This window comes from Pseudoliparis swirei, chromosome 14 (assembly GCF_029220125.1).
Source record: "Pseudoliparis swirei isolate HS2019 ecotype Mariana Trench chromosome 14, NWPU_hadal_v1, whole genome shotgun sequence".
Classification (NCBI taxonomy): domain Eukaryota; kingdom Metazoa; phylum Chordata; class Actinopteri; order Perciformes; family Liparidae; genus Pseudoliparis; species Pseudoliparis swirei.
Window position 1 is genome coordinate 10,022,446 of NC_079401.1, and position 25,205 is coordinate 10,047,650.

General features: G+C 42.8%; 2 protein-coding genes and 1 long non-coding RNA gene across 3 annotated transcripts in view; all 3 read right to left on the bottom strand.

Annotated features, from left to right (window-relative positions):
- Positions 1 to 5,266, bottom strand: part of gtf3c3 (general transcription factor IIIC, polypeptide 3) — an 18,624-nt gene extending 13,358 nt beyond the window's left edge. The window contains exons 1-3 of the mRNA XM_056430756.1: positions 5,223 to 5,266; positions 4,912 to 5,174; positions 8 to 180 (exon numbers count right to left, since the gene is read on the bottom strand). Coding sequence (XP_056286731.1) covers positions 8 to 180; positions 4,912 to 5,174; positions 5,223 to 5,266 — 480 coding nt within the window. The remainder of the gene's footprint in view (positions 1 to 7; positions 181 to 4,911; positions 5,175 to 5,222) is intronic.
- A 3,115-nt stretch (positions 5,267 to 8,381) lies between these two features.
- Positions 8,382 to 15,770, bottom strand: LOC130204710 (uncharacterized). The gene is made up of 2 exons (XR_008833761.1): positions 15,168 to 15,770; positions 8,382 to 9,450 (listed from the first exon to the last, which is right to left on the bottom strand). It is a non-coding gene; the product is annotated as an uncharacterized LOC130204710 (long non-coding RNA).
- Positions 15,771 to 17,569: 1,799 nt separating this feature from the next.
- The window catches only part of pnpla4 (patatin-like phospholipase domain containing 4), a 47,092-nt gene continuing 39,456 nt past the window's right edge, over positions 17,570 to 25,205 (bottom strand). The window contains exon 8 of the mRNA XM_056431657.1: positions 17,570 to 17,801. The gene's annotated coding sequence lies outside the window, so the exon portion shown is untranslated. The remainder of the gene's footprint in view (positions 17,802 to 25,205) is intronic.

The following is a 25,205-nucleotide window of genomic DNA, read 5'->3' on the forward strand; positions in this document are numbered from 1 at the left end:
GTCTCACAACCTGTGGGGACGGCGCTTCAAAACCTGAACTTATCACAATGTCATCGAAGAGGAAGTCGTCGGGTATATTGTTGTCGTTGATGATGCTGCTGCTGCCGATGTCGATGATGCCTTTGTCTGTTGGGGCTGTACGGTGGTTGCAGCTGTCGTTGGTGTCTATGGCTGTTGGGGCTGTACGTTTGTGGAATCGGGTTATGGAGGCTTTCACAGATCTGTGGAACAACAACAATAATAATGTGTTATATTATTATGTTTTTATTTTAAAAAATTAAAAAATGTCAACAAGATAGATAACTATAAACAAACCTTTTAACGGCTTTCTTGGGGACTGTTTGAACCCACGGCTTTGTCTGTGTAGCAAATGTTCTCGTCGTTGGCTCCTGCGGAGTTTGTGTCTCAGAAGAGCATGTATTATCACTGGTCTGCGTCTCGACACATAGTGTAGACGCCTCCCTTGATGATGGATTCGCCGCTCTAGGGGGTGAAATAGAATATATATATATATATATTTTATAGACTGTTTATAACCAGATATGACACGTCATTATGACTACCCATAACAGACCTGTTATTTATGAGCTGCTTCTTCTTCTTCGGCTTTGGTGGCGAGAGGGTGTACAATTGAGCACAGCTAAGGGGTTCATCATCTGATGAGGGGGTGGTCCCACACACTGGCGCTGATGCTAGGCATGGTCTGCTCTGAAAATCCTCTGAGAAAACACATATCTATACATATATATCTACATCATATATATATATACGGTGGTAATAATAATAATACCGTAGCAGTATATTACCTGATAGCTGTGTACAGGTGTCCTGACTGTATGCCACTGGATGGGCATTTCAGGCACGGCACTAATTTGGTTTAAATCCTATTTATCAGATCGATCTCAGTTTGTATTTGTAAACGATGACGCCTCGATAACCACCAACGTTAATCACGGAGTTCCACAAGGTTCTGTGCTTGGACCAATTTTATTTACCTTATACATGCTTCCTTTGGGCAATATTATCAGGAAACACTCCATAAACTTTCATTGTTATGCAGATGACACTCAACTATATTTATCAATAAAACCAGAGGAGAGCAACCAACTCTGTAAAATTCAAGCATGTCTTAAAGACATAAAAACATGGATGACCAGCAACTTCTTGATGTTAAACTCAGACAAAACCGGTAATTTTAATCGGCCCTGAGCACCTCAGAGATCAATTATCTGGTGATGTGGATTCTGTAGACGGCATTGCCCTGGCATCCAACACCACTGTAAAGAATCTTGGCGTTATCTTTGATCGAGACTTGACCTTTAACTCCCACGTAAAGCAAATCTCAAGGACTGCATTCTTTCATCTACGTAATATTTCAAAAATCAGGCACATCTTCTCTCAAAAAGATGCAGAAAATTGGTTCACGCGTTCGTTACTTGGAGACTGGATTACTGCAACTCCTTATTAGCAGGCTGCTCTAATAAATCTCTTAGGTCCCTCCAGTTGATCCAGAATGCTGCAGCTCGTGTTCTCACTAAAACTAAGAAAAGAGATCACATCACTCCTGCACTAGCTGCTCTGCACTGGCTCCCAGTAAAATCAAGAATCACTTTAAAATTCTTCTCTTAACCTACAAAGCCTTGATTGGTGATGCTCCATCATATCTTAAGGAGCTTGTCGTACCATATTGCCCCACTAGAGAGCTACGCTCACTAAATGCGGACTACTTGTAGTTCCTAGAGTCTTAAAAAGTAGAATGGGAGCCAGAGCCTTTAGTTATCAAGCTCCTCTTTTATGGAACCAGCTTCCAATTTCAGTCCGGGAGGCAGACACAGTCACCTCGTTTAAGAGTAGACTTAAGACCTTCCTCTTTGACAGAGATATAGTTAGGGCTGAATCAGGTTTGCCCTGGTCCAGCCCTTGATATGCTGCTATAGGCTTATAGCTGCCGGGGGACGTTTAGGATGCACTGAGTACCTATCTCCTCTTTTTCTCTCCTTAAGGATTAATTTTCATCTCTCAATCACACGTTACTAACTCTGCTTTCTCCCGGAAGTCCTTTGACTTTACGTCTCATGGGGTCATCGGACCCTATGAGACGGCATAGATCCTATCTGCCTGATGGGTCGCCTGGGTCGTGGAATTCCTGCTCATGACTACGCCACTGTCCTGTTGAGACTCCGCCCTCTCCTCCTCCCCACCGCCATCTGCCTGATGGATCGTGGAGGTCTTCATCGTGGAATATGCCTACTATGAACTATTCATACACTCTGTCATATTCATTGAATGTATTTTAACTCTAAATCTGTCCTTCTGTACACATTACATCTATTGCATCTGTCCATCCTAGGAGAGGGATCCTCCTCTGTTGCTCTCCTCCAGGTTTCTTCCCTTTTTTTTCCCCTGAAGGGTTATTTGGGAGTTTTTCCTGGTCCGATGTGAGGTTTTGGGGCAGGGATGTCTATGTGTACAGATTGTAAAGCACTCCGAGACAAATTTGTAATTTGTGAAATTGGGCTATACAAATAAACTGAATTGAATTGAATTGAATGTGTCAATATTTTAACACCAGCAGGTCTCATAGGGGTCTTGAAAGCTGGAGAAATCAACAAGATAATGTCACTTTTTTAATTTTATTTTTGCACCATACCACTTAATATTAACGTATGGATAATTAGTCTGCCACCAGGTAATTAAAACAATACTCACCGACAACCCCGGGTATAGCCGCTATTGCCGAGGCTAGTTCTGAGGCATAGTCATTGATCGGTGGGGCGGGGTCGAACAGCTGTTGCGCATATGGCCTTGTGGGTGATGGCCTTACGACTGCGGACTGGCGCCTACGTTTCAGTCTGTCTAAAACAAAATAAATCATACATATATACCGTAACAAAACGCTATTAGCCATGTTATCATTACTATAATTATTTAATACTCACTACGGGCACATACAGCAGCTGACGGCGGCATATTTTCGATGTTATCAATATTTATATTATCCATGATCTGCTAATTAATAAAACACAGCGTCAGTGTATGTTATATGCTCAAGAGTGATTGAATATATATTTTTATAATCAAACAATATCTATGATATAACGATGAGACAATATTTAACTTTCTGAGAGAGCCCCACACGTGGTTGGAAAAAAAGACCCAGCGGCGATATCGTCACAGGCCTATGCTTTTTGTGTGATAAATACACACCCGTACATACGATGTCAAACGGGGCAAAGAGGGGCAGTTATGATCGACTAACAAAAACAAAGTCTCACGAGGTACATATGCTCGCGGATGACTCTGTGGGCTAACAGCATGGGGGACCACATGAGGCTCTGTAGCGCCGATGCTAGCGGAGGACTATGTGGGCTAACGGTATGGAAGCTAACGGTACGGGACTGCACGAGACTGCTGCTCTCCGCACCGCTCCGGTCACACAACCAACCCATGCAGGACACCATGCAGGACACCAACTGCGCACACCTTTTAATAAAATAAAGCGGGCCGAACAAACCCTTATACATATATATATATATAAATATACATATATATATATATATTACGGAATGCATGATCTTAGAACACAGCCATTACGGCTCATGGAACCCTCGCGACCAAATACACATCACTATTACAACCGAAATATTATACAACATTTTACAAAACATAACATAACTCACCTTTTGGAGAGAAAAAATATTCTCAAGGAATGGTCTGAGCCAACAGGTATGGCGATGTGTTCAACAGATAGCTAACGGCAGACTGATGACTCTACGACGTACCTTTTTAAGAAACACACCCCCCTACCTTAGCTGCCCGCCCCCAGCCTATTCAAGAGTAGAACGCACCCAACAACATCATTCCCTACTCCGCTCGTGCATGTTTGACACACCCACCACGGTAGTGCATGTGCTGTGGGGGACAGCCTTCCCAACACCCCTTTCAGTACACCCCCCCAGCCATTGATAAACACTTTGCATTAATAAAGACACAGGGAAGGGGTTTATAAATGTTTAAATGGTACAAACAAGCACTCCTATTTATAGGGAATTATTTTATTTCATACATTTTTAATTTGTGATAATATTTAATATTTTAAATAATATTTCTTATTTTTTATTTTTTCCCAAAAAAAATGCATAATATTGACATATTTATGCGTTCATGAGAGTGCATGTGAGGGCGCGCGCGTGCACGTACGTATACGCGCATATATGTCAATATATTACTACTATCGTCTCTCCACACTAAAAACCCCGGAGTAGTCAGGTATGTTTTAACAAACCCCTCCGGCTAAAAACAGCACCCCTTGTGGCACCCAGTGTGGACCCTCCCAAATATGTATGAGGGCGAAAAAGCCTGAGTAAGGATCTTGGCAGGTTAAGCGGTGCACTGGACAGCTCAGCGCGCCCCCCACCTTCACCAGACATGGACCCTGACAGCCATGTCTGCTGTAGGTTTCTGATTCTGTTGTAGTTCATCCAGCAGAAAGATCAAAATCAAAATGGCACCAGGAGGTGTCGGTGTTTCAGCAGCCGTGCTCACCTATGTGATGTTTCTAAATCGTGCGGGTTTAACTGATACCTCCAACTGTTTTCACAGCGGAAGTTTTAATGGAAAACCGACAACAGAAAGTCAAGGTCCGATTGGAAAGTATAAAAAACATTTTGGTTTCGGAAAAGCAATATTGATGAACAACCGTGATAAATCCAAAGCTAAACCAAACAAACGGAATGTTGACGCGTGCAAGTTTATTATGGCGATATGCCTCCTGTTATCCGGAGACATACACCAATGCCCAGGCCCAGTTAATGTGATGGCGGGTGAAGGAGGCTCAAGCACGGCAGATCATGGGAGCAACAACACCCTCCCACAGGCAGGCATGGCCAGCAGAGAACCTGCTGGCTTTACCTGTGTCTCTGCTGAGTCTGCACGCTCTTGCTGTCCGGGGGCTATGTCGGAGGCCGGGGGCGACAGTGCCGGGCGCGGAGAGTCGGGTGGAAGAGTTGGTGTGGCGGCGATCGATGTCTGGGAGACTCGTGGACGGCTGGGAGGTGATGGACGGCGTTCTGGGAGCCGGGAGCGGAGGGGCGACTGCGGAAAGGTTGGTGTGGCGAAGATCGGTGTGTGGGAGACTCGCGGAAGGTGGGGAGGAGTAGCGACTGTCGGCGTGCCTGGAAGCCGGGAGTGGAGGGGCGACTGCAGAGAGTGGGGCCTATTACCGGCAGGAGTCGGCGTGGAATGTGCGGTAACTGTGCCGGAACATTCGAGGAAACTCACCCCTGGAGTGTGCGCGAGTGGGGCGGATGAGACACCCGCGCGTAAACCAAGGCACCAAGGTCTGAACCCGGCGATTAGAAAACTGCGCGGATATAAACTGTTTGGAACTATAAATCATGCCCGTGTCCTCTGGGATGCTCAAAACCCAAAGGGCTGTTAGGAGGGCATTTGTACATTCGCAGTCTTCTGCCTAAAATGGACCAAATTAAACATTTATTAGAGGACTCAAACTTGGACTTCCTATGCCTTTCAGAATCATGGCTCCATAAGAACTCGCCCCCTGATGCTTTGAATGTCAATAGTTACAATACATTCAGAAAAGACAGAACATCTGGCAAAGGTGGAGGTGTAATGCTCTAAGTTAAAGAGCATCTAAATTGCAGTCAGATTGAATGGTCAAATGATATTAATTTAGAATGCATTGGCCTGAAGGTGTCATTGTCAACCCAAATGTCATTTACTATTATCTGCCTTTACAGACCACCATTTTCGAAAATAGACTTCTATGATGCGCTCAATCGCATGCTAAAGGAGTGTGACACTGAAAAGGAGATTATTCTTTTGGGTGACCTTAATGTGAACTGGCAGGATAAGATGGGAAGAAAGTCCTTAAAGTGGACAGTTGATAGTCTCAACATGACCCAACTAGTGAATGGCCCCACAAGGATAATGCACTCTTCAGTCTCAGATTGACCTGATTTTTAGTAACAAGCCAGAAAGAATAACCAAAACCTACAACATGGTAACTGGAATGTCTAACCATAATCTGACTGTTAACAAGAAAGCTCTCTAAGAAACGATTTAATATTTCTGCTCCTAGATAGTCACACCAATTACGAATTCCTAAAAGTGACCTAAATGCATTTGAAGATGCAATAAAAGGTATCAATTGGAGTAATCTCCTATAAGTGTGGAGGATGATAGCCAAATATTCCTGTCCACAATCCAGAGCACCATTAGTAGTTTTCTTTCGAAAGCCAAAACTAAACCGAGTCAGAAGAACACACTTCCATGGCTAAATGATGATATTTGGAAGTTAATGAAAGAGCGGGATTACAAACTAAAAGTAGCTCTTAAATCTAAATTGTCAACGGATAGACAGATATTCACAAAGTTGAGAAACCAAGTGACGAAAGAACTTAGAAAAGCAAAGGCAGATTTTTTTATTAAGATTATTACTGAAGCACAGGGTAATTCTAAATTAATATGGGAACATTTACAGAAGATGTTGGGTAAACAAAACAGTAGTTCAATGAAACAGCTTAAAGTTAAGGTAAATGGTTGCCTTACACAAGATGCAACAATCATGTGTACAGCTTTAAACTCCTATTTTATTGACTCGGTGGAGGCCCTGGCCCCTAGGTCCAGCATCGGCTCAGTTGACCTGCCGCCTGTAGCTGGGGGTGAACCTAGCTTCTCCTTCCTAGAGGTCTCTAATGTTACAGTTAATCGCCTCATGGGCTCTCTCAGGAACTCTAGGGCAAAAGACGTGTATGGTATAGACAACATGTTCCTTAAGAAACATAAAGACCCACTCGCGCTCCCGATCACCAGTATAATCAATAACACCATTAGGCAATGTGTGTTCCCTAAAGGATGGAAATCAGCCATAATAACACCTATCTTTAAATCAGGTGATAAAACCGATATTACCAACTATCGGCCCATTAGCATCCTCCCAGCTATCTCTAAAATAGCTGAGAAATCCCTAGCAGAGCAACTAATTGAACACCTTAACAACTCGCCTTACAAGCTACATCCCATGCAGTTTGGTTTCCGAGCCAAGCACTCCACTGACACAGCCAACTGCTTTCTCCTTGAAAATATAAAGCTTAAAATGGATGAAGGGGGAGTAGTTGGAGCAGTATTTCTTGACCTCAGGAAGGCTTTTGATACAGTTAATCACAATATCCTTATTAGGAAAATGTCAGATTTCAACCTCTCAGCTGAATCTCTAGCATTAATGAAGTTCTACCTGGAGGGAAGAACCCAGTGTGTTAGAGTAGGTGAGGCTGTATCGCCTATGCTGTATCGCCTATGCTGGGATATGAAGTGGGTGTTATTATTCAGCCTGTATATAAATGACCTCCCCAGTGTCTGTAAGGGATGTAGTATCCAAATATACGCTGATGACACAGTGATCTATGTCCATGCAAAAAGCAAAGTTCAGGCTGCACTTCAACTAACTGATACCATGGTCCATGTCTCTGAATGGCTCTCAGATTCCTGTCTACAACTAAATGTCAAAAAGACAGTCTGCATGTTTTTCACAAAGACGGCAGAGATGAGCCAGATGTCTATGTCTGGTGAGCGGCTCCAGATAGTGCCTGAATATAAATACCTAGGTATCTACCTCGACTCAAACCTTTCTTTAAAGAAGCAGGTAAAAAACGTGGCAAAGGTTGTCAGATTTCATTTAATCAATTTCAAATACATAAGAAATAACTTAAACATAGAGACTGCAAAACTGTACTTTAACACAATCATCATTCCATATCTGACCTATTGCTTAACCAGCTGGGCTCAAGCAAGCAGCACCACTCTGAAACCAATTCAAATCCTGCATAAGCAAGCTCTAAAAATACTGGATCAGAAGCCCAGGAATTATCACCACTGTGCCATTTTAACTAAATACAGTCTCCTGAACTGGGATAACCTCATTAAACTCGCCAATATATGTCTCGTTTTTAAAGTTTTTAATGATATGGCTCCTCCCCCACTTGGTGAATTTATTAAACAAAAAACACAGAGTAGCAGACAAACTAGATCTGTGGAGAGAGGCGACTGCGTCATCCCATTTAGGAGGAGTTCTTTTAGTCAGTCTGCCTTTTCAGTGACCGTGTTTACATGCATTCGAATAACTGGCTTGGTCAGACTGAAATCGAATTATCCGTTTCATGTAAACACCTTTGTTCGACTATGTGCGGTCCGACTACGATCCGATTAACACCCCTGGATAACTCGATCCGATCCGGTTGATACTTCGACTATCGCGGCATGTAACGGTGAATTGGATTAGGAACTTGATAGGTTTTTTCCTCTCTATATCATGTAAAATATTCACGGTCAAGGAGGTGAGAAATGAATCACAGACAACGTAGTATCTTTGTAAGCTTTGGCCAAAGGGGAAGCTCAGACGCACGTGCTACGAGCACGACGACCTCCAAGACATTCCGCCGAGCCACCCTTTGGTCCAGCCTTTTATTGAAAGCTTTACACACACACACACAACAACAATGGAGAAGTGGAACTGAGGACAAGTTGACATATTCCTTCTGTCTGGTTTCTTATCACTTCCTTATCAGACTCCCCAAACACATAACACAACCTTCGGGTGGGAACGCGGAGTTCGGGAAGCTCCTCTGATTGTTGAGTTTAAGATACGGTAAGCAATAACATAACATACATTTATATCTCTGTCAGTTCCCTCCTGTTTATGCTATTGCTTATTATTTAAACATGGTCAATAAGGGCACTCATTTGATTTGTCTAATTTCTAAGCAGCATGTGATTTACGTATTTGGGTTAAGCAGTCCAAGCAGAATCATGATTATTCTTGTTACACATAATTTGTTAGTAACACCACACCAATCTCTTTGGGAATTAAACTGTTTAGTCAGCAGCTTCACATCAATAATTGTCCGTTCCTTGTGAGGAGTTTTACACAATTATGTCATACAAGCTTAAACCAAAAGTTTACGTTATATTTTCTTAAACGGGAGCATTGACAGGTCTTCCCATGTCATCATACATATGAATGTACGCGGTCGTTTCAATGGGCTCCATCCGTGAGGTGAGCCCAGACACCGATGCTAGAGTACTGATTGCTCCTCTCGTTTGAGTTCCTCGGGACCTCTCGCTCCATCACCCGAGGCGACACCTAAGAGCAGGGATTGTTGGTTTCTTCACTGACGTTGAGATGGCTGTCTTTTAAGCGGACAGCCCCCTTTGAAGTCAGTCTTCCCCTCTGCTCGTGGTCGTCTCGGGATCAGGGCACTGGTCCGGGATTTCTGTAGGGAACAGTTTGCAATGGGAGAGATGTATCCAGGTGGTCCTCTCGGCTATCTTTACAGCGGTTGCAGTCGTCAGAAGGACTTGGAATGGTCCCTCCCAGCGAGCGTCGCTCCACGTCTTTTTCTTGATGACGCGGATGAAGACCCAGTCGCCGACCTGTACAGACATAATGGGGGAGACAGGTGAATCTGGCAAGACATTTGCTTCCCTGACTCCTCTCCCCATCATGGTCTTCTTCATGTACTCCACTATTGTTTCTTTCTCACCCACTTGCTCTAAATCTGGGTGAGTTAGTGGTAGGCGGTAGGGTCGTCTATGAATGATTTCAAATGGGGTAGGGCCCGTTTGGGTCGGAACGATATGCATGTATGTTTTCACAATGTCTATGCACTCCAGCCAAGGTTTTCCTGTTTCAGTCATGCATTTCTTCAGTTTGCTTTTTATGGTGCCGTTGGTTCGCTCTACCAATCCGGCACTCTGTGGGTGGTATGCACAATGATTTTTTAGTTCAATGTCCATAATGACGCTTAGTTTTGTTACTACCTCGTTTACAAAGTGTGAGCCATTGTCACTGTAAATGCGTCTTGGAATGCCATGAGTGGGCAGAATATATTTGCATATGGCTTTCACCACTGCTTCAGCATCTGCTTTCGTTGTTGGTGCAATTTCTACCCATTTGGAAAATGCATCCACCATTACTAAACAGTATTTGTAATGACCTGACCGCATGGCGTGAGTTCGATGAAATCCATGTGCATTACCTGGAATGGGTATTCAGGGAGCGGGAACCTGCCTCGCTTCGGGCGAAGGTTTCCTTGAGGGTTGTGCTTGATGCATGTTACACATGCTTTACAAAAAAGTTTTAAGTAGTTTTGTATATTTATTGTATAGAAGTATTGTTCTATCATAGATACCATCCCTCCTGTTGAGACATGGCATCGCCCATGACTCAAAATAGCCACGGCCTTAAATAGACTTCTTGGTAGGATCGGTTTCCTTCTATACAAAGCATCTTGTTTTCCTCCGTGGCCCCCCTTGTTTCCCATGTGGCTTTTTCTTGTGTTGTTGCATTCGCTTGTGCCTCTCGTAGGATCTCAATGTCTATTGGACTTGACGGTGTTGTTCGTACTGCGTGTACCTGTGGTGTTTTAGCTCGTTTGCTTCTTCATCAGCTTTAGCATTGCCTTTTGTTATTTCATCTATGCCTGTCTGGTGTGTCGGCATTTTACTACAGCTAATTCTTTAGGTAAAGTTATAGCTGCTAGTAAACCCGTTAACAAAGTGCATGAACTACTGGACGCCCAGTAGATGTCACCATTCCCTTTTTCCCACATTTTAGCAAATATGAACAATGTTGAGTGTGCATATTGGCTGTCGGTGTAAATAGTCAGTTTTAGGCCTGACCCTGCTTTGCATGCTTCAGTCAGCGCAACTAATTCTGCTGCTTGGGTGGAGTATGTGGGAGGAAGTGGGCCTGCACTTATTACTTCCTCCTGACTCACTACCGCATACCCAACTTGGTTTTCCACATGCATCCTTCTGGGCTGACCCATCCACATACCACACCTCCCTTCGGTAGTGCGATATCCTTCAGGTCAACTCTCGGCAACGTGACAGTATCAGCAATCTCTACACAGTCATGTGGTGTGCCATCTGTTGTTGTGGGAACAAACGCTGCTGGATTAATGGTGATACATCTTTGGATGGTTATGTGACCTTGGCCTAGTAACACCGCTGTGTAATGCAATTGTCTCGCTGGTGACAGGAATGTTAGTTTTGCTTGTAGCAATAAGGCACTCACTGCATGAGTAACCATCAATATGGTGGGATGAAACAAAATGATATCTGCCGTTTGTTCCACGGCCATTGCAGCTGCTGCAATGGATTGGACACATTCGGGCATGGCTTGAGCAACTGTATCCAAGCGTTTCGAATGAAACGCTACAGGTCTCATTTTATCTCCAGCTGGTTGCAGCAAAACTGATGTCATAAACCCTCTTTTGCAGTCCACTGCCAAAGTGAACTCCTTTTTATAGTTAGGGTGAGCTAGAACTGTGCTACCGCAAAGTAGTTGTTTTGTTTTGTCAAAAGCTTCATTAGCTTCACAGGTCCATGTTAGTCTGTCGTTTAGAGCGAGTGGCTTGTCATACACTAATGCTAACAGGGGCGCAGTTTCTTTAGCATACTCTGGTATGAACGCACGGCAATAATTACACAGCCCAAGAAAAGACAACATTTGTTTCTTTGTTTCTGGTTTCGGGGCATTTAATATTGCTTTCTTTCTGTCATTAGTAACGCGTTTTCCTTCTCCACTGATTGCATGGCCTAAATAAGTTACTTCTGCTTTTGCTGCCTGTAACTTGTCCTTGTTGACCTTGCACCCGTACTTTCCTAAATGGAGAAGTAGCGCTCTCGTGTCCTGTTCACATGCTTCTTGAGATGTGGAGGCCAACAAAATGTCGTCCACGTATGTGATTATCTGGCTATCATTAGGCAGATTTGCTGCTGACACGACTTTGAATTTCGGCTGAGAATATTATGGACTTTCAGCATATCCCTGAGGTAATCGTGTGTAGGTGTACCTCTTTCCTTCATATGTGAATGCAAACCAATATTGACTGTCTTCGTACAGGAATAGAAAAGAAGGCGTTGCTTAAATCTATTACTGAAAAACAATTTTGTCTGCTTCTATCTGCTTCAGAATGGTATGCGGATCAGGGACCACTGGAGCTCTGATGATTACAGCTGCATTCACAGGTCTGAGATCCTGTATCATTCGCCAGTCTTTACCATTCGCCTTTTCACTGGAAAGATAGCTGTATTACAGGAGAGCTTGGACATTCTGTTAAAACTCCTGCTTTTAGTAATTCCTGGATTACGGGAGCGATGCCCTTTTTTGCATCGGGTTTTAATTGATACTGTCTAACACATGGTCTGAAATCACTTTTTGGTGTCAACACAACTGGCTCGGCTGTTGTTATTAAACCCACATCGGCTGGTCCTTTAGTCCACAAAGTGGATGGCATGTTCTGGAGGAATTTTGGCATTGATTCCTCCAGTGTCATTACATTATCTCATGTGTCGTCTATTTTTTGTTCTCTTATCTTTGGTTCAACCCGTACAGTGATTTTGAGGTGTACTCGCCGAAACCCAGTGGAACCGCTGGTTTCCCATTGCATGTCATCAGATGACGGAGTGGGATGCCAATCGGTTACCATGGTTGCACGTTTAGCTCGGGGCCCCATATCTTTCCATTCGGAGTTTTTGGCTTTTTTAATGGAAACATGAGGAACGCTGTTTTGAACCTGGAACAATGGTCTGTCTGTGTTTTCCAATTCACATTGTAGCCACACATTTCCCGGAATGTCCTTCAGTAGATAGGAGGCCATAATCTTTACAAGGTCATGGGCCAAAAACGCCTGTACGTACTGTAGATCATTTTCTCCCCCCACCCTCATAGTTAAATGCAATTTCTGTCTGTGATCGGTATAAGGCCTGTTTGTTTCTCCGAATCGGTTTTTAAGCCATGTTTCTACGTCTTTGTTTACCTCGTAGGAGAAGTATATGGTCTCACTCATCTGGGCATTGTACACTCCCTCGGAGTCTTCGTCTGACAATGCTTTTGCGACCATTCCTCCTCGCACCGGGGTCACGTATACTTTTAGGGCCAACATGGCGTCTCTTCCTAATAGTGGTACTGGACATTGAGGATCGACTATGACAGGAATTTTACAGTTTCGTCCGGTCTCGGGGTCTGTCATATTTATGTTTGTTGTCACCTTGTGACGAGCTATTTTACCATTGGCACATTTTATCATAATGGTCTCTTCGGTAAATGTAGTGTTCGGGGGCACTTGGGTGAGTACCGTTTTACATGCTCCAGTGTCACATAAAAACTCCACTGTTTTCCCGTTACACTCAATCTTTCTGTACGGTTTTGTTGTTAATGCGTTTAACATACCCCAAGCACCACAAATGTCTAACATTACTTCATCTTTCTGTTTGTTAGTCTCCTCGTAGTCAGTCTCGTTCTCTACGAGGGTGCTGGGGCTGCTCTGTGGTTGTCATTGGGGACGTTTCCACCCCCACTTAGGGTTGGGGCATTCACGTGACCAATGTCCAACCTCTCCGCAGGCCCAACATTCTTCCTCATTTCGCCCTCTACCCCTCCCTCGAGTCTGTCCACGGCCTCTTCCTCGGCCTCCCCTGTACCCTCCCCTTGTGGTTTCCCTCCCCTGGTATGCAGTCAGTCCAAAATCCCCCCCCTCTCGAACGTAGACCTCTGGTCCTTTGTTCATTTTCAGTTTAATGAGGTTTTCTGCGTGACGTGCATTTGACATAATTGTGTCCATGTTAGCTGTTTCCCAAGTGACGCAGTGTTTTCTAATCCAGTCCTCTATAGGTTTCTGGATACCACGGAGGATGCCGTGTTTCAATGATTGTTGGTAGGGTGTTCCTCCCCCATCCTCGTAGGGGATCCCACTGCTTGCCCTGTGTTCCTCTTCAGAACGGAATTGGAACTCGGAGACTGACTCTCCGGTCCCTGTTTACATGCAGCTAATCTGCTGTGGGATGCTGATTGTTGGAACAGTGGGCGAGCTCTTGTCATAACGGCCTCTACCTGGTCTCTGTAACGCCCGCCCATTGGACCGTTCAATGGGTGGACAAAGGTGCTCCTTCGTCCGCTATTCCTGTATAATCCCCTGCATTTCACCCATCGAGTACCTAACATTTTCTGCATAACTTTCTCCATCTCCTTGCCGCTCAATTTGTAGGATTCGCCAGCATGAACAAATCTAATACGAACTGATCAAAGTTTTTCTGTGGTGGAGTAACTCCTTCACATGCATTGGTACATTCGGCCTCCATCCATGGCCGGAACACATACGCGGGTGTCCGCATCATGTGGATTAGAGACTTGTAACATTGGAAATGCGTTTGCGTTTTCGGTATGTCGGTGGGACGGTTACGTAGGCGTGTGGCAATCGGTGGGGGTTTTGTGTCCTGGAGCTCTGTTAATTTTGGATATAACGGTGTGGTGACGCGTCGTATGCTGGAGGTGATACGTCCTCCTCGTCATCCGGCTCGCTCTGTGGCTCCTCTCCGGAGCTGGACGCTGTTGCTACGGGTGCTGGTGAACTGCTTTTACGTTGGTCTCGTCCAAATCGGTTTTGTGTACAGGGCCTGTGAACTCTCTTTCCTCGCGTGATTTCTATGGCCCTTAATTTTTCTTTTCGTGGGCTTGTGCCTCTCTTTTGCTGCTCGGAACCACTGTTCTGCTTGTTTTAGTTCGTGGTGTATTGATTCGCTGAGTCTAGGTATTTTGTTTTCTATGGCGATGGTTTTTAGAGTCTTACAGATTGTTTCTATCTCAAAAACATTTAGTTCGCCGGAAAAGCCGTATTTTGTTTTCCATTTTCTCAGATATTTTACACTATCTGAGTCCTGTTTGAACATAAACAATGCGTCGCCTGAAAATTCGCCTTCAGGCATTCCGTGAGAATTACCCATTGTTTATGGTGTGATCGTATAGTATTAGTACATTTCCTCGTTTCTTTACCCAAACTTGCCAATCTGTGGTTGTCTAATTGAACAGGTCGGGCGACGCTGATTCAATAGAGTCACAGCATTCATTCACAAACAAATATAAACAAACAAAGCTAAACAAACACATAGTTCTCCCACAAATATGTATTAGTTCACCACACTTATTTTTACGACGCGTAGTCAACCTTTATTTCTCGCAAAAAGGGCAAAACCTTATTTTTTCCGACGCGTAGTCAACCTTTATTTCTCGCAAAAAGGGCAAAACCTTATTTTTACGGCGCGTAATCAACCTTTATTTTTCGCAAAAAGGGCAAAACCATACATACTTTGTCTGGGTCAGTCTCCCTCGGTCTTCCGATCCGCCGGATCCCGTCAATCCACGACTGGATCTCCTCTCTGCAGAAATTATTATCCACTGCTGAGCGGTCTCTTAATCCGATGATCAGTCGGGGCCTTGCACAGGTGTCAGTGGCTCCGCAGGAAAAAGAAAAATCCAGCCGATGGGTATGTTGGGATCCGGGTCACGGCACCAAGTTATGATAGGTTTTTTCCTCTCTATATCATGTAAAATATTCACGGTCAAGGAGGTGAGAAATGAATCACAGACAACGTAGTATCTTTGTAAGCTTTGGCCAAAGGGGAAGCTCAGACGCACGTGCTACGAGCACGACGACCTCCAAGACATTCCGCCGAGCCACCCTTTGGTCCAGCCTTTTATTGAAAGCTTTACACACACACACACAACAACAATGGAGAAGTGGAACTGAGGACAAGTTGACATATTCCTTCCGTCTGGTTTCTTATCACTTCCTTATCAGACTCCCCAAACACATAACACAACCTTCGGGTGGGAACGCGGAGTTCGGGAAGCTCCTCTGATTGTTGAGTTTAAGATACGGTAAGCAATAACATAACATACATTTATATCTCTGTCAGAACTGGACTTTGCATCTTTGCGCATGCTTGAGATCCTGCCGCCCTCCTCCCTCCCATGTCGTGACCCGGAAGTCGAAAGAGACAATAAGTTGTCACTGTCGGGAGCCTGGCCGGCAGAAAACAAACAAACAACGCTATGGAGAACACAAGAGCCACCACACATTTCTGGACCGAAGAGCAGAATTTATGCTTAATGTATTGAAGGAGTTGAACATACTAAAGTTCATGGTTCTTTCTCGAAATGTTGATGTTGTTGTTGTTGGTTGTTGTTGGTAGTGGTGAAGAGGTCAAGCGGAAATGGCTGTATCACCACGAGTTGTAATGAAAACAGCGCCACCTATCGTATCGGATATGACATGCTTTCGGCCAATGATTCGAATTACTCACTGCCATATATATTGGGATAATAGCAGATGACCCAAAAGATAGCATAGTCCGACGAAAGCAAGATTCGAATGATACCATCATGTAAACCCACTGAGTGAAAGCAGGACAGCTCTGGAATGCCCTGCCTCTGAATATACGCACTAGCAGAACTTTTTACTCTTTTAAACACGGCCTGAAGAACTGGCTTTTTACCAGTCAGATGTGTGAGCATGAACTGTGACTCCCTCCTCAGTGATTGTATAAATAATTATTGTTTTTATGTCTGTTTTTATGTCTGTTTTTTTATTTTTATTTGATGTTTTAATGATTTTATGAAGAGGCCAGTATTTTATCGTAACCTGTATGTTTACTGCTTTTTTATTATGTTACCGTGTTAACCTCTTACTCCTTTAGTGAAGGCTGTAACATCTGGCCACAGGGACCAAAGCTGAAATGTAGCCTTAGCTAACGTTAACACATTTACCCATGGGTTGATTAATGTGTTCGGTCCCTGTACAAATAAATAACAGCAGTTTTTTCCACAGCTGCATTCACGAAACTGGACAAAATAGTCATCTGATGTGGGCGACAGCGAATGCTCGGTCTAGAAAGACGGCATCTCGTTAGCATTAGCTAGCTGTACTGGAGACATTCTTTACTGGCAATAAAACACGTACAAAACTAAACTAATACTTAAGTTAATGAAAAAACGGTGAGTATAATCTAAGACATTAACTATTCAAACAAATAAAACCAGCTTAACTTTTACTTTCCCAATTAGTTTACACTATATTGTCCACAGACATTCACAGAGACATTACCTTGTAGCAAATCCTGAGTCACTGAGGATACCCATCGTCCTCCGTGTCAAGCTGTCTGCAGCGCTCACAGCGAGTGCCGTTAAGTTGCGGAGCTTTTGCCGACAGTCTTCGGCTTTAAAATTTTAATTTTATTATTGTAACCCCCGGCCCATGTAGCTCTGTACAATATACGATGGGCGGGGTCCTGGGTTGTGTTTAACAGAGGGACGGTGCAGCCAACCGTTTCATAATGCACGCCACAGCATCTTTATTCACTAAACAAAACAAACTAAACACCAATAGGTGATAAGATGGAACTGTTGAGAAACTGTTATAAAAATGAATAAAATGTCCCTTGTCCTGTACATCACTGTCCAAGTTACACAAGCATATTCAGTCCCCTCTTCCTAGTTACACACACACACGTTCACTGTCCTCTGCCTGCTTAAGCCCATGCCATTTTCCTAAAGGGACATAATAACATTATTACACAACCTGCCATATCATATGATACTACCATTTTGGGAACATTTACACACACAGAATACATTCAACAAATATTTTATTATGCACATATGTGATAATTTATGTACAGAAATTATTTGGTCATACATTTGTGTAATTCATAGTCATTCCCAACAGCCATAACAGACACACACACATTCAATGCATCACATCATGTGCTTCAGGTACAGCTGCCTGTGATTATACACTAGGCCAATAGGAAGGATTGTCTGACGGAATAAGAAACAGCAGGTCTGTAGCAGCAGCCTCGGGAACCAGCTCAGCTTCCTCGGTTGTCGTCTCCTGACTCACAGGAGCCCCAATGTGGCTCATCCGGCTTTCCTGGTGTAGATCCTACAGGCATAACTATTGGTCAGCCCTTCGTCATCCCACCATGACTTTGACTCAGCTCAACAGCTGTTGCTGTCACCTATTTCACCACCATACCTCTGTTTAGGCCACGCCCCTCTAACTGATAGTGGAGCTGGATTGGCGGTTGGTCTCCCACACCAGAAAACAATGACCACCGATCACCAACTCAATTAGAAATTTAAATAAGTAAAACAAATTAGAAAACTCAAATATTATTATATATATACACACCTTCTTATTATTAGTAGTAGTATTATCTAACTTTATCAAAATATATTATCAGGGCTACATTATATTACTATGTTAGATAAATTTACCAGGATCGTATTTATGGTATTGTATCGAATTCTGGTATCGGGTATCGTGATAATTATGGCAAGTATCGTATATAAGTTCTAATGTTAGTATCGTGACATCCAGGTAGAGGCAGAACAGACTCATGGCTGAGCAGAGCACACGAGTTGAAGACTTGTTCAGGCCCCAAAAAAAGGAAGTTGGTTCATGAATGGCTATAACCATTTTATATATAATGACAATGTAAAGTTGTTATTACTATTATTAGGGCCCGATCACTGACTTATTCAGAGTGGAGGACCTTTTTTCTAAAAATGTTTATTTAGATTTGTGGTCAGAATAATTCAATTCAATTCAGTTTATTTGTATAGCCCAATTTCACAAATTACAAATTTGTCTCGGAGTGCTTTACAATCTGTACACATAGACATCCCTGCCCCAAAACCTTGCATCGGATCAGGAAAAACTCCCAAATAACCCTTCAGGGGGAAAAAAGGGAAGAAACCTTCAGGAGAGAACAGAGGAGGATCCCTCTCCAGAATGGACAGAACAATAGATGTCATGTGTACAGAAGGACAGATTAGAGTTAAAATACATTCAATGAATATGACAGAGTGTATGAATAGTTCCTAGTAGGCATATTCCACGATGGAGGCCTCCACGATCCGTCAGGCAGATGGAGGTAGAGAGGAGGAGTGGGCGGAGTCTCAACAGTGGGCGGAGTCTCAACAGGGCAGTGGCGTGGTCGGTAGCAGGAATTCCACGACCCAGACCTCGATGATCCATCAGGCAGATAGGATCTATGCCGTCTCATAGGGTCCGATGACCCTATGAGACGTGAAGTCAAAAGGACTCCGGGGAGAAAGCAGAGTTAGTAATGTGTGATGGAGAGATGAAAATTCATCCCTAAGGAGAGAAAAAAGAGGAGATAGGTGCTCAGTGTATCCTAAACGTCCCCCGGCAGCTATAAGCATAGCAGCATATCAAGATGTCAAATGACTGTAGTTCTAAAAGCTTTGAGGTGTCATCAAATAACGTGGATGTGGTGTGGCGACAACAACAACAAATGCCCCCCCCCCCCCCCACACACACACACACACTCCAGTAAAGGATTATTATTGGTTACCTCTGTCTCGTAAGTCTAGCTTTGGGTCCCTGGTTATCGGCCCGTGACAGACTCGGGTCTAGATCAGTGGTCACCAACCTTTTCAAGCCCAAGATCCCTGAGAGGCGTTGAGAGAACCAGACGGTCCTGACTGGACTTACAACTTGAGGCTTCTCTTTGGCCTTATTTGAATTTAATGAAATCAAACACGTTGGTCCAGCTTCCAAATGGATGTGACCAAGAACACACTAAATGACTCAATTTCAGTGCAACATAAAAAAAGTTAATTATTTGTTGACTGCAAACAATATGAACAAGAAAAAACACATTTTAACTTCCAATATTAATAAGTGAGGAGTCCTTTTGACTTCACGTCATAGATCCTATCTGCCTGATGGATCGAGGTCTGGATCGTGGAATGCCTACTACCAACTATGCCATGACCCTGCTGAGACTCCGCCCACTCCTCCTCTCTACCTCCATCTGCCTGATGGAACATCGAGGTCTCCATCGTGGAATATGCCTTCTACCAACTATTCATACACTCTGTCATATCCATTGAATGTGTTTTAACTTTAAATCCGTCCTTGTGGTCACATGACATCTATTGCACCTGTCCATCCTGGAGAGGGATCCTCCTCTGTTCTCTCCTGAAGGTTTCTTCCCTTGTTTTCCCCCCTGAAGGGTTGTTTGGGAGTTTTTTCTGATCCGATTTGAGGTTTTGGGACAGGGATGTCTATGTGTACAGATTGTAAAGCACTCTTTGTAATTTGTGAAAATGGGCTATACAAATAAACTGAATTGAATTGAATAATTGTTGTATTTATCAACGAAAGTAACAATACAAAACTGACAACATTATGTCAGGGCAATTAATGCAAGTGCAGTTCAGCTCTGTGTCTGTTGGTGATTACGTTCAAATCAACTCTACAGACATTTTCTGATTTAAATAATTATATAATAAATAGGAGAATATTTGTTTCATTACAATTATATTTCACATTTATCGTCCTGATTCTACGAGGTATCGTGATAGTAGGCTATAAAATAAACAAAGGCATTACACGAACACTGCAACAAGTGAACTAGAACGGGCACTCGGTAGAGCGTATACCTACGCCGCAGCCACATTTTGGCATTAGTTGCATGCCAATTGGATAAAAATTGACCCGCGCTATGGTAAAAATAAGATTTTGACCTTTTCATGACCTTGACCTTTGACCCGATCAATCCCAAAATCTAATCAAATGGTCCCCGGATAATAACCAATCATCCCACCATATTTCATGCGATTCAAAGAATATGTTGACCTTTTCATGACCTTGACCTTTGACCCGATCAATCCCAAAATCTAATAAAATGGTCCCCGGATAATAACCAATCATCCCACCATATTTCATGCGATTCAAAGAATATGTTGACCTTTTCATGACCTTGACCTTTGACCCGATCAATCCCAAAATCTAATCAAATGATCCCCGGATAATAAACAATCATCCCACTAAATTTCATGCGATTCGGTTTAATACTTTTTGAGTTATGCGAATAACACAAAAACACACACACAAACACACGCACATACAAATAAATAAACAGCAATCAAAACAGAACCTTCCGCATTTTCAATGCGAAGGTAATAAATACATAACCAGAGCGGAATATAAAGGACACATCGACATTATGCAACAGTATCTGCATCTCTGAAGTTAGGTCCTAGTTTACTAACTGGTGAAGTTAGGTCTCAGTTTACTAACTGGTGAAGTTAGGTCTCAGTTTACTAACTGGTGAAGTTATGTCCCAGTTTACTAACTGGTGAAGTTAGGTCTCAGTTAGCTAACCGGTGAAGTTATGTCTCAGTTTACTGACCGGTGAAGTTATGTCTCAGTTTACTAACCGGTGAAGTTATGTCTCAGTTTACTGACTGGTGAAGTTATGTCTCAGTTTACTGACTGGTGAAGTTATGTCTCAGTTTACTGACCGGTGAAGTTATGTCTCAGTTTACTAACCGGTGAAGTTATGTCTCAGTTTACTAACTGGTGAAGTTATGTCTCAGTTTACTGACCAGTGAAGTTATGTCTCAGTTTACTAACTGGTGAAGTTATGTCTCAGTTTACTGACCTGTGAAATTATGTCTCAGTTTACTAACTGGTGAAGTTATGTCTCAGTTTACTAACTGGTGAAGTTATGTCTCAGTTTACTGACCGGTGAAGTTATGTCTCAGTTTACTAACTGGTGAAGTTATGTCTCAGTTTACTGACCAGTGAAGTTATGTCTCAGTTTACTGACCAGTGAAGTTAGGTCTCAGTTTACTAACCGGTGAAGTTATGTCTCAGTTTACTAACTGGTGAAGTTATGTCTCAGTTTACTGACCTGTGAAATTATGTCTCAGTTTACTAACTGGTGAAGTTATGTCTCAGTTTACTAACTGGTGAAGTTATGTCTCAGTTTACTGACCGGTGAAGTTATGTCTCAGTTTACTAACTGGTGAAGTTATGTCTCAGTTTACTGACCAGTGAAGTTATGTCTCAGTTTACTGACCAGTGAAGTTAGGTCTCAGTTTACTAACCGGTGAAGTTATGTCTCAGTTTACTAACTGGTGAAGTTATGTCTCAGTTTACTAACCGGTGAAGTTATGTCTCAGTTTACTGACCGGTGAAGTTAGGTCTCAGTTTACTGACTGGTCAAGTTATGTCTCAGTTTACTAACTGGTGAAGTTATGTCTCAGTTTACTAACCGGTGAAGTTATGTCTCAGTTTAATGACCGGTGAAGTTATGTCTCAGTTTACTGACCAGTGAAGTTAAGTCTCAGTTTACTGACTGGTGAAGTTATGTCTGTTTACTAACTGGTGAAGTTAGGTCCTAGTTTACTGACCGGTGAAGTTATGTCTCAGTTTACTAACCGGTGAAGTTAGGTCCTAGTTTACTGACCGGTGAAGTTATGTCTCAGTTTACTGACTGGTGAAGTTATGTCTCAGTTTACTAACTGGTGAAGTTATGTCTCAGTTTACTGACCAGTGAAGTTATGTCTCAGTTTACTGACCAGTGAAGTTAGGTCTCAGTTTACTGACCGGTGAAGTTATGTCTCAGTTTAATGACCGGTGAAGTTATGTCTCAGTTTACTGACCGGTGAAGTTATGTCTCAGTTTACTAACTGGTGAAGTTAGGTCCTAGTTTACTGACCGGTGAAGTTATGTCTCAGTTTACTGACCGGTGAAGTTATGTCAGTTTACTGACCGGTGCTCTCTTTCCTCTCTGACATGATGGTAATCTGAAGTCCCTGCTGATCTAGATGTCGGCTGCTTTCTACTCCTCCGGTAACAAACAGAAATCCAGCTTTACAAAATGCAATATAAAATATTGTAATCAAGTATGAAAAAAGTTTATTTTCAAAGAAAGTAAGGTGTAAGATTTATTTGTGTTAGTTATTGATCAATATTGTTCCAAAAGTGGATTTTATATGGATCCAAGGTCAGCCTTTTGTCATTTTTGCCAATGTTGCGACAATGCTTTTCAAGATGACAAATAGTGTGTTTGGTTCTTTGCTTATGAAGCCGATATCTAGCTTGAGTTTAGATTATTAAGAAGAGCCTGGAGGCTTTGCTTTAGTGGAATATAACGTCATGGAACAAAGGCAAGATGAGAATAAGTTTCTGGGCTAATAATAAAACAAAAGCCTTTTTGTCTTTTCCTTCCAATTCAGAAATGGATTTCAGCATTTATTTTTGGATCAAATTATGAATCTTTAATCAGTCAAAAAAACAAAGCATGAGGACGCTGCCTTGTAACTCGCTTTAAGGCAAGTAGTAATAATTCATGACCATTTATTTTTGATGTTTGTAATTTCATCAGTGAAAGATGGGACCCTCTATGACTGTTATGCAAGGAATAATAAAGTAGAATAAAGTACAAGCACATCCCTGATAAGTGAGGCAAAAAGTCTCAACTCTTAGTTTGACCTTTCAGAGACGCTTGCCGAATGTTCCTTTTGGCCTTCTTTTACATTGAGTATCAACATGGGACCTATAGCTCAATATCAATAGTTACGTATTGTAACTGCAGATCTCAGAGCTGAATGATGTTTGCAAATTCTAACAGTCATGTGACCGTAATTCTCCTACGCTTACACTCAGAGATTCCTGAGTTACAATTCGGAACTAATATTCTATATTGTATAAGTTTCGCCATTTCTAGCACATATCACGTCACTTGACTTGAAATAGTTTAAATGGTCCTTGGTCTAAATCCTTATATTAATTAAACATTTATTAAAGTAATCCCACGGTTTAAGATGGCACATGTTTTACATCAACCTTCATACAGCACATCTTTCTAACTTGTCTCTTAAAGTGACAGCGCTCTCTTCTAAAGGGTCAATACAATACATTTCTTCCCGATACAGGTAGGTAATGTTTTCAAACATTGGATTAATAATATATGAATGAACTGACTGTGGTATGTTAATGTAACTGCCTATTCATTTACAGTTAGCTGTGAGTCATTATCTGAAAGTGGAAAGTTTGTTTACACCCATATAAATGTATGAAATATGGCTTTTTCTTTATGTAGGTCAGAATAACTTTTGATTTCATAGGAACCACATGTTGGCCATTTCTGCTCCTGCTGTCCTAACCAACTGCCGCTGGCTTGGACCTGTGAAGACCGGAGGAGAGTTTAAGTATTGGACAACAACCAGTGGCCTCCATGACGGCAGCTATCAACAACCTGCTCAATAAACACGGTGGGCAGAAAGACCTGCTGACGCTTGTGGACCAGTTGTTACTATGCCCGTAGTGTTCGTGAACCCACCGCCATCTGTTCAAACACTTGATCAAGCCCCATTGAGAAAATAAGACGAAACATCATGGAGAAACAGATGAAGATGATGAAAGAAATGTAAAGAATATATATTATAGCTTAGCATAGCCTAGTGTATTGTGCATAAATGTTATGTGTAAAGTGGAAAAACACTGGATGAGAGTTAGAAACTTCAGCAGGGCAATCCGGCGCCTGAACTGATCAAAGAAGATAACAGTGACACACAAAATAAACTTTATGCACCACGCTCATCCTGGAAGATGACTGGAACAAAGAAGCTCTATATACTCTCAGAGCAGGAGAAGGCAACAGAGACATTTACTGAGCGCAGATAAGATAAGGAACGGTCCAGCTTTGGCAATTATTATCCGGATTCACACACACACATGCCCTTTCTCTGACCCAACACACACGCATACACGTGAAGAGGCCTTTTGATGAACGACCTTCTGGACGCAGCGCATCCCACTTCGGAAGAGATAAGACAATCTTAGAAAACTCCCGAGCTCAGTCAAAGGAAGCTACAAGTGAATTCCATCTTTCTCTTCCCACACTTTTTCACAACATATGCTCTCATTGGCAGGCCACGAAGAACCAATGAATGAGCGACAACGGCGGAAGCAGAGAGACGAAGAACCAATGAGAAGACACCGCCCTCTCATTGCTGGACCAATCAGAACTGGTCTTGATGACTATTTAAACCGTCGCGCCCTCTGCTAAGGCGCCTCTCTCTGGTCTGAATACAATAGGTACCAGGCTGAGGGGGGTCCATGCATGATGTCTACTTGTATCCTGATTTCTGAATAAAACGCTTATAGATGTAAAGTAGAAGTCTACCGCTGTTTCTTTCAGTCAGTGCCGTCCGGGTGGTGTGTTCCTGTTCCTCCAACATCAACAGAAATGTGAAAATATGTAGGTTGTGGGGGTTTTTGGAACCGTTCGGCTGTGGCATGTTGCCTGAGAGCATCATGTTCCATAAATTGAGGAATCTTTGAGTCATATTTGATTGTGTTTATCTTTGGTGTTTGGAGCATGTATAATCAGGGGTGCACATAACTTTTTCAGTGAGTGACTCAGGTGAGTACTGGGAGATGGTGTTTGGTACTCACTCCATATGTAGTGTCAGCTTTTGTGATGTCCACCAACGGGGGGGGGTGCAAGTGACTTTATTT